General features: G+C 32.3%; 2 protein-coding genes across 2 annotated transcripts; both read right to left on the bottom strand.

The window, feature by feature from the left end:
* Window positions 1-3,336: 3,336 nt before the first annotated feature.
* LOC111041846 (60S ribosomal protein L34-like) lies at window positions 3,337-6,129 on the bottom strand. Its single transcript, XM_022326286.1, has 4 exons — window positions 6,012-6,129; window positions 5,828-5,900; window positions 5,530-5,727; window positions 3,337-3,488 (listed from the first exon to the last, which is right to left on the bottom strand). The coding sequence occupies exons 2-4, from the start codon at window positions 5,890-5,892 to the stop codon at window positions 3,389-3,391; spliced, it is 363 nt and encodes a 120-aa protein (XP_022181978.1). The 5' UTR covers window positions 5,893-5,900; window positions 6,012-6,129; the 3' UTR covers window positions 3,337-3,388.
* Window positions 6,130-7,814: 1,685 nt separating this feature from the next.
* LOC111041856 (gamma-aminobutyric acid receptor-associated protein) lies at window positions 7,815-8,767 on the bottom strand. Its single transcript, XM_022326296.1, has 3 exons — window positions 8,505-8,767; window positions 8,071-8,268; window positions 7,815-8,003 (listed from the first exon to the last, which is right to left on the bottom strand). The coding sequence occupies exons 1-3, from the start codon at window positions 8,592-8,594 to the stop codon at window positions 7,935-7,937; spliced, it is 357 nt and encodes a 118-aa protein (XP_022181988.1). The 5' UTR covers window positions 8,595-8,767; the 3' UTR covers window positions 7,815-7,934.
* Between the last annotated feature and the right edge of the window lie 1,285 nt (window positions 8,768-10,052).

Genomic DNA, 10,052 nt, shown 5'->3' with positions numbered 1-10,052 from the left:
GACCGCGGGGACCATTAAACACGGAGCTGATTAATTTGGTGCTGCAAAATCGGCGGTGACCGGACAAGCGACCAGACCGATGTGGGTTTACCGCTGAGCGAAAAGGCGAGAGTCAGCGGGCCAGAGTCGGTTTCGGTAGTTTTCACCCTGGCGTTCAGTTTAGTCTTCGTCCGCATCAGTGGAGTCGTGCGCTGCCGGACCCTGAAACAGTTAGGTTTTCGTGGGTCCGGCGCTGCTGAATTCGGTGTTCCTGGCACATATCTCTACCGCTCACCCCGCCGTGCCTAAAGTCTCAGCCGTGCAACTGCCAACAACTATTTGTTCGAGAATATTGAGTAGTAGTACGACATTTATTGCGTTGATTTCATGGTCAACAGCCATTTTTTCGTGCTTGTATAGTAGTTTTAACGTCTGATAAAATTGAGAATTGCCAGAGCCTGTTTAAGGAGTTGGTCGCCAGTAGGTTAGGGTTGATTTGGCACCCCTGCGAATGATCGGAATAATGAAAAAATTATTTTGTGACGCCCCCAATTTAACATTGGCCGATTGGCGCCCTAGGCTGTAGCCTACTCAACCTATTGGGTAATCAGACCATAAGAATTGCTAATGAGCAAAATACATACCTTCCAATACCGCAGAGACCTATAAATTAGAAAACAACCCAGACGACAACGTGCGTTACTAGCCATCGAGCACGTTCATCGTTCTCATCGGCCTGCAGCATTTGGAATTCGTGAGCGTTTAATTTTTTTTAAGTACATTATTATTACCTATCGATCACAATATTTCAACGAGGATTTCCGGTATTACGGTTTCTATTATTCTACACCCGATTTATATTTTAAGAAAAGTCTAGTCTTTATGGGTTGATACATATGTTATAGAACATTTTACTTATTACAATAATTTAACTATTTTAAAAGTTAAAAAAAAACCTGGTTAATGGATATCACTCTGCTGTACATTAGGTGTCTAGAAGGTTGCTGTAATGGATGGTATTAAATTTGAATTCAATTATATGATACCATTGCAATATTGCATACGAAAAACGATTCTCAGCCAAGACGATATGCGAGTCTAGGATATTTTATATTGTTATTACTTATTATTAACACGTTAGTCGGCAGTGGTGGATTTACGGTGGGGTGGGGGTGGGGGGTGTCCATGGGATTTGGACCCCCCCCCCAGACACAGATATATACATATATAATTAAATAATGCTTACCTACACAGTCTGACCCAGCAGTAGGTATACCGTATAACATAATAATATATGCAAATATATCAAATATGAGTAGATCGGATGATTATCAAGAATTTACTGAAATAATAATATAAGAAAATATTTTACAATCGTATTTTAATAGTTTTGATAAAATCGTCCGTCATAACGTTAATTCCCGATATTCTTTTGTATTGCGATACTGAGTTTATCTGCGTATTTTTCCACTAAGAGGGCAATATTATCATTACACTATTTCTGTAATTGTATACCTACTATTAAAATGTATAGATTAGTTGGCCGCCGACAATTGGCATTTGACCATGAATTAAGATATATCTTAATTCGTGCATTTGACACTAACACTGACACACTGACACACGATAAAACGCAATAGTCGATGTATAGAAAATCATAAGTGAGTACGAACTTATTTTTCAATAAAATGCCGTCTAAAAACCAAACATCCATTACAATTTTTTTTTTAAACCTATTCAAACTTCAAATGTTAATCAAACTAGTACCTTAATAGAAAATGTATAAAATCACTAGAACAAAAAGAACTAGACAAAACCAAAAGAAGATTAGATTTTATTTTGTAAATTTTTGAATTTTAGAATATAATTTTTTACATTTTTGAATATTTTTTTTTATAATTTTTTTTGAATATAGTATATATATAATATAAGTATATAACACATTTGTTTTTATAAAAATAATACATTTGAAATACATATTATTTTTTAGGACCCCCTCCCCCAGAAAAATTTAATCTGCCACTGGTAGCTGGTAAGTTGAATTGAAATTATTCTTAAATTATCAGTGATGCTGGAAAAATATAAAATATACTAAGTGTCTAATAAACAATATTGGGCCGTTTTGGAAAATGATTACAATAAAATGATAAAGGAATGTTATTCTTTGTGTTAATATGTAATTTTGTCCAAATTTAAACTTATGATGCCTGTAAAAAATAACTGCATTTATATATTTTTAAGTTATGAAAAAAACTACTTAAAAGGAACCTTGTTTTAAAAGTTCAATCCTTAGCTATAAAGCTGAAAATTTTATACATTTTGAACTACGAAATCATTTTTAATTTTCATTTTGATAAATATTGTCAACATTTGAACTTTAAATCCTTATAAAAGAAATTCATGCCTATGAAATTCTTAATATTTTTCAACTGCTATTGTAACAATATATCAAGAGTTCTGTTAAAATTGCATACTTTTTTACCCAACTAATAAAATCAAATTGACATTTATAGAAAAAAAAATGTCCGCCAACATCTAAAATATTTTCGAAATGTTATCAAGTTCATATTTGAATTGACGAAATTAACATATGGTGTAAATTTCAAGTGTCTACACTTATTCGTTTTTCAATTACAACAAAATAAAAAAATCGCTACATGAGAAATCGAGTAAATATCCAATGTCGTAAAAATTTCAACTTCTAACGCTCATAAAAATTTAATTTTACTATAATTATAGGTACGAAATTACGAACACCCAAAATTAATTATAATACCAATATTACTTTTACAGTTATCAGTAGGTATGTATAAATGCATAATATTATATGAAATTCTGACCCTTACCTTTCATTTCATCGTACAAGTTAGGTAAAAAATATTATGTAGATATACTGCAGTACAATTATTTTAACATTTTCGATCCTTACCAATACTATCTATCTGTCGATGTTGAAAAAATAATTTGTCACTATGGTAAAGATTAAAGGATATGAAGTAAGATAGATATTATAGGTATCTATATCTTAGTTCATGGTAACACATTGAGTGAATAACAGTTTAATTGATACATCCAATAGATCATGTTTAGCTCCTTTAGCTTAAAAATTAGAGTAAATTAATTTCTTACAAAATGTTAAGATAAGATTTATATCCAAGGTACCACACTAGGCTTTTCATTATATTTTCATTTTAAAGTGAACTACAATTATATTATCATTTTTAAGTTATGATAATTTTAAAAAGATATCCTCTCAACCATTTTTATTTTTTATGTTCACACAGCATACACTCAATAGCATACAATAGCAGAATAGACCTTAAGGAAAAACCAGTTATATAGATAAAAATTAAAATATAGTCTGTTATAAAATTAACATTTATTTTGAAAATTGGTTAAGTAAAACTACTCATTTAGAGGTCTTCAACTTGTTTTTAGTTGAACTCTTCTGGGATCGTAAAACTTTAACAACAATTTTCTGTTCTTCAACCAAAAACGCTCTGAGGATCCTGTAAAATAAAACAAATTATACATTAAAAAAACCACTAAATCATTCTTATATGCATGTATGTTTAAATATAGAATAGTAGTGTTTCCCAATTTCTGGTTGCGAGGAAAAACTTAGTACTTTAAGTACTGTCCATATTATAATGTGTATAATGTAAAGTGTTAAAACTTAGAATATAAATATTGGTACATAATTGGCCATTATATAATTCATACACAAAAAATAGCATTCATTTTACAACTAATGTTGTGTATACAACAAATTAGTCTAGAACTAAAATAGGACCAAACCACCAATATCTTTGGCTCCAATTATAAAGTACGAAAAGGGGAATACTTCCCATATTCTGCTTTTGGCCGCAGTTAAAGATAATTATTACTAATTATTAATATGTTGTGAAATAAATTTTCTTTTCTTTTAAATTTATTTATGAAAACATAGTATACAAACAAATTTAATTATAGAGAATTCATATAATATATAACATCACAATTTGAAGGATTTAGTATTTTTATGAAATGTACAGCAACATGTAGCCTTAGGTTAAAACTTTTAAGTTCTAAGAGTGTTCAATGCTGTAATTACTTTAGGGAGTTTGTATCGATTAAATCACTAATACTTTTATGATGCAACCTTCTTTACTCCCTTATGTTAGCACACTGTATATTTTCTCTCTCTGGCCCACGTACAACATAAACATAATATATGAGAAACAATTTTTTGTGAATGCATTGTGCTGTGCATGGGTTAGAAAGAGAAAACAAATATTGCACTGACATCCTCTGTATGTTTATGATTTAACTAAAATTAATTAATTGATAAAAATAATATTATTAAAATTATCTTTAATTATATGGTACATAATTCATATATTTATTTCAAAATAAAAAACAAAACATGGTTACACTATAGTAACGATAACAAATGACTAAATAGAAAGATAAATGTATATCATATTTATTAGTCACAGAAGAAAGCGTAAATTTGAAAAACATATTTATTATACAAATAATCTTTAAAAAAAGTTACTATATAGGTCCAGATTGCTCAAAAATACGCTTAACATTAGAACTCTAAAAGTTAGCTCTTATTTAGTTTTCTGTATGGCGTTTCAATAAGGGGATGTACACAATCCACACATGTTATATCTACTATTAATTTATTGATCAAAATTGTATCCTACTAGTTTAATTTATTCAGAGTTTAAAGTTAGAAGTATTTTTCAAGATTATGAGTGGGGAATTTGATTGTATATGTATTATGGAAGTCTAATTCAGCTTGTACAATGTTAAAATACAAGAATAAAAAAACAACTGTAATTTAATCGTACCTCGTAATCATACAAATCTTGGAACACTAAGTCCAATAATATAAGGAGGAATTTGTTTATGAAGTAAATAAATAATTTATTTGACCAACTTTGTTGAATTAAATATTATAGGAAATATATAAACACTATATTCTGGTTTAAATGTTTATTACTAGGACAATTATTTATATTTAAGAACTCTAAATGTATAACATTTTTCTTTATATACTCATTATATGAATCCAGCTAATCCGTTTTCAAGGATACTTATACATATTGGATGAGCTTGCAAACCTGTTATTAATATTTTGTTCGTTTGTTTGCCAAACAAATATATTATATTAATTTGAAATAATGGATTCATGAATATCAATAAATAGCATACTGAATGCTATTTAACTACAAACTTCTAATACAATTGAACCAAACATATATTAAATCGTAATAGCATTTTATACTAACAGATTTTTAAACCTATGAAAAATATACTCTGAAACAAGTAGGTACTCAAGTATGAATAAAGACCAGGATATATTATACCTTACAACACTATAAACAGAAAATAGGTAACCAGCCAAGGTTTTAAACTATGAAGTTAAGTGTACTAACCCAAGAGCATCTAATATTCAAATTAAAACCAAACCTGCTATTTAAATCAAATTGATAACCCAAAATAAGTAAGTAATAAGTAATAAGAAATAAATAAATATGTTGAACTTGACACAATACATACTTTTCACGGACACAGCTATGACATAAAACTCCACCGTATGCTCGTTTTACTGTCTTCTTGCGCTTGCACATACGACTCTTTTCAATGGCTCTAGCCGGCTTGATACCATGTAACTTGATTTTACAGTTACCACACTTGGGTACACGCTTTGGCTTCTTCAAGTATTGATATACTAATCGTCCACCGGGAGTGCGTACCCTGAATCACACATAACATTTAATTTCACGCGAATTAAAACAAACAAAATAAAAATAGTAAAACAAATCAAGTTCTCGAACCGATCGGTAATGTTACTCACATACGCCTCCTGTTACTTTTGGTGTTGTAAGAAAGGCGCCTCCTAAATACTACACTTTGACCCATGGTTGGTCCTGAAAGCAATTACAAATCAAACGTGAAAAATGGAATACTAAATGCACGACTACAAGGGTTAGTCGTGAGACATTATTAAGATCAGGTCGGATGAAAAAAATTTACTTTACCTTTTTTGTGCCAGTGACGGAGAAAAAGTAATGAACGATCCGCACACGATCACCAGTGTGTGATCGGCAGTCAACAAAACATTAACCAATAATGATAACGCGAAGCGTGAGCATGGAAGAGACCGAAACGCCATGGAAGAAAAACCTGCGAAAGATGTTCCTACAACAACTTTAAATTTCCCTTTTTTGATACACGACTATCAAACTATTCAAACTACACAGGGAATAATAATCATACACATTTAGTAATTACCTCGATACGCATACGCACTACACATTGAATATCATTTATGCAGGTGTGAGTGTAATTGTGTGAGACACTAAGTTACACACTCGATCAGGTGAGTGGTGAGTTGACAAAACGAGTCGTCGAATCAATAACAACATTACATTTTTTTGCATAACAAATAACAATAATCGATTTGTTATTTACTATTTTTACCTACATAACATACCGCAACAATTAAGTTGTGTCCATCATTCACCTGGCCCTTTAGCCTTGTATCCATCTGGTAACATACTGACATACCGACCAAAGTACCAAATGCGTCCACATAATTACATAAACATTTATCAGTAATAAGTAATCACTAACAATTGTGATCTCTATCGTAACAAAGATAAAATTTAAAAACAATTATAAATAAATAATAATATTATATCTTACATCATTGCTAGTCGTGACCTTGACATTTTTCAATTGAAAATACAATTGTTTTTGGAACACTTTCCTACTTTCAATTTTTTTTTATAATGAAATTAACTTTTTACCTACTGTATAGTATTGTTAATTTATATCGCCAATTGGTTGTCAAATACTATATTAGGTCCATCCACTTTGGGTTGGCTTGAAATTTATAATCATTTTTAACTAGAAAGGATCCATTCCCTTGGCTATTATGAGAACAGGGGGTCAAGTTTAATTGAATTCTAGGGGGACTTAGTCACAGAATAGAACTTGCTCTCCATTATCCGCCTGTATGTCAATTGATAACATTTAAAAAATTTAAGAATACTATTATGGTGGTATACAGAAACAAAATGTTAACAAATTTTACTTGAAATGCAAAATTATAATTGGTCAGTTATATATTTTATACTCCAAGGCTCAAATGCAGTAATGTTAAATGTAATCTAAGCAAGAAAATCACAAAAATTAATAGTATCTCGTTTGATTAACACCAAATGACAAATAGATTAATAGACTCATTTAAATTTATCAGCTTGTATGATTTAATTTACTCCTATTAAATACGAGCATTTTTAAGGATAAATAATTAACGGCTAATCTTAAAAATTAAAGATGAACTCAATATAATTCCATTCATAACAAAAAATGTTTTTTCACTAGTTTATTAAGTTTTATTTTTAAACTATATGAGTGGTTAAATAAACAAATACACAAGTGTAATTACTAATATATAATAAAGAATTTATTTAAAATAATTATAAATATATACAGGATGAGTGACCAAATGTTTGTAATGCTAATCATTTCTGAAATGGCAAAATAATTTGAAATATTTTTACACACAGAATTAGCACACCAAAACATTTAGCTATAAATATCTTATAAACAAGTCATAGTAAGCTTAATAAAAATAATAAGAAATCAAACAAAGGTTAATATTTTAGCAAAATTATAATATACATAGTATCTAACAATACATAAACATGTCATACTTATTATTCGTAATATAAAATAGTTTTTATACCACCATGTATGAGAAGCTTATATTATGAACATAATAAATAATAATATGGTTATTATTATTTTTTTTTTTTTGATATAATATAATATTATGTATATTATATTAACCAATTTTTAATACATTTTATAACTTTTTTTAGGTCATTATGTATTCAAGGAGTGCATTTTGAAATGAACAATGAAAAACAACCAACCGACATTTCTCAAGTGTGTTACACTCGTCCATAGACATTTTCATCACTATACGCAATGTACAAGAAGTAATCTTCTTCACGGTGATCCTGCATAAAAAAAAAAACAATTTGGATGAATAAATGGCATTTAAGTATTGACCTTGGAAATACTTACATTATACAATGATCCCATTGTGGCACTGGTTGGTGGAATGACGTTATTGACGAAAAAGAACAGGGCGTCTTCGGGACGTAAGTGAACGCGCTTTCTGATGAGGAAGTAGAATTGGCCAACCGTTAGGTCGGAAGGTACGAGGTACTTTTTCTTGTCGAGCTCGCCGATACGCGATTTAGGTGCTTTCTCAACGATCACCTGTAAAATAAAATTAAAACGTAATAACAGAATAAAACGACAACAACAACAAAGGCGGCGGCGAAGGAGTCATTGAGTAGAAATCCGACATTGACCTTTGCCTCTGTATAAATAAACGAGAGTCATGTCGTGGACAATGGCCAACAACACTGCGGAGAAAGGAGTTAAGCGAAAAGGGGAAAATTGTTCGGGACGTTTAACGAATTCCAAACCGCCGTCGTCTAACTCCGTCTTACCGGGACCCTGTCGGGATACTTCTTCCGGATTTTTTCGCCCTCAGTCTTCCTTTTCTCGAAAACGTTGTCTTCTTTGTACTGGAACTTCATTGTGTACCGCGGAACGGGACAAACGGAACGATACGAACGATAGACGACCTGGCAAACGGGAACGGTCTGTATCGACTGACGAATGACGGAGGAACGGGAAACAAAACAACAGCAGTTCAAACGCAGTAGACGGACTACAGTAACAGTGGTAACAAATAACAATGACAATATACGTCGTTAGCATCTGGCTGGCGGGGCGCGGGGTTTGTTGTTTTCGTTGAGCATGGCCGTGCGGGGCGCGGGCGTCAGCTGACCGACGGCCTTACCAACCGTGCGACCCCCGCGGTAGACGGCTGTGGACGGCCACCGCGGCCGGGAGGACGGACGTCGAACGGCCTACTCGTTGCCGATGAGTGGCCACCAGCCCGGGCTCGAAAAGGACCCGAATTCGTTGTCTGTCTGACAGAACCCGTTGGCGTTTTGAGCTCCGCGATTGCTGGACCTGCGCGGGCCAACTCAGCTGATCGCTGTGGAAACTGCGACGATAATAACTAATAAAAGTATAAAAAGACCCATTGGCCACTGCGTACTGCGCAGCAGCGGCGTCACAGCGGATGACGGCCGCCTTTGTTCTCGTGGTTCGGCGGTGCAGCTGAGTGGCTGACGTCCGCGTTGACGTAGGTCCTTGTCGCGTAATCGCGCTATACGTAAATATAACTGCGTACCATTGCTTTGCCGATAAACGTGCGACCTGTCCGCTGTTCGTCATCAAAAATTAATTTTGGAAAATCTAAGCACCAATGCGTACGTCGGGTAAAACTTTTCGAAGCTCCGATATCCCCGGTACCTTGTTGTTTTGTCCGGTGTTTCTACGCTGATTTCATATTATTTGCAGTGTAAACAATCAAATAGGGCCTTTCCTTCTAAAAAGTTCTATGTTAAAAATAAAAATGCAGTATTGAATTCACAAAAATGAATGAGGATTAAGACATACGATTTGATACCAAATGTTTATAAAACAAATGTCGATTGCTTTTAAACTCGTCTATGATAAGATAAAGATATAACTTGTATAACATCTAATTCTGAGGCTATTTTTTGAAAAAGAAATCAAGTTTATAAAATAATATATTGAGTCATTTCAGAAAAAAATGGGCATTTAATTGAAGTTGCGGAGTGTGCAGTGGCCCAAGTGTACGCCAGTTGCATAGTTTCGTTACACACTGCAGGATTATAGAAATTACCTACGATGTTTCTGATTCAACAGAAAAAGCCGTTCAAAAACGAGACGTGTAAAAACTAAAAACTAAAAACTCCTATAGGATCGACTGAAGAGCGAAGATATTGTACATAATATTATTTTTAAATTTTAGACTAAACAAATGTCCCAATCTTAAGTTAAGTATTAATGTATTAATATCTTTTTATTCATATGGAAACAAGAAACTAGAGAGAAAAGTGATGAGTAGGTAATTTATGGATTTTTCATCCAATACCAATGTCAGTTAGTAAGAGTTA

This window comes from Myzus persicae, unplaced genomic scaffold, assembly GCF_001856785.1.
Source record: "Myzus persicae strain clone G006 unplaced genomic scaffold, MPER_G0061.0, whole genome shotgun sequence".
NCBI lineage: Eukaryota > Metazoa > Arthropoda > Insecta > Hemiptera > Aphididae > Myzus > Myzus persicae.
This window is presented reverse-complemented; position numbering and strand designations above follow the sequence as displayed.

Excerpts from the sequence above, each read along its gene's own strand:
- LOC111041846 (XM_022326286.1), bottom strand. The coding sequence starts at position 5,892 with ATGGGTCAAAGTGTAGTATTTAGGAGGCGCCTTTCTTACAACACCAAA. Across the intron at positions 5,728-5,827 it reads AAAAGTAACAGGAGGCGTAT|GGTACGCACTCCCGGTGGAC; the intron begins GTGAGTAACATT and ends TGTGTGATTCAG. Across the intron at positions 3,489-5,529 it reads CATAGCTGTGTCCGTGAAAA|GATCCTCAGAGCGTTTTTGG; the intron begins GTATGTATTGTG and ends TTTATTTTACAG.
- LOC111041856 (XM_022326296.1), bottom strand. The coding sequence starts at position 8,594 with ATGAAGTTCCAGTACAAAGAAGACAACGTTTTCGAGAAAAGGAAGACT. Across the intron at positions 8,269-8,504 it reads AGTATCCCGACAGGGTCCCG|GTGATCGTTGAGAAAGCACC; the intron begins GTAAGACGGAGT and ends TTTATTTTACAG. Across the intron at positions 8,004-8,070 it reads CAATGGGATCATTGTATAAT|GATCACCGTGAAGAAGATTA; the intron begins GTAAGTATTTCC and ends TTTTTTATGCAG.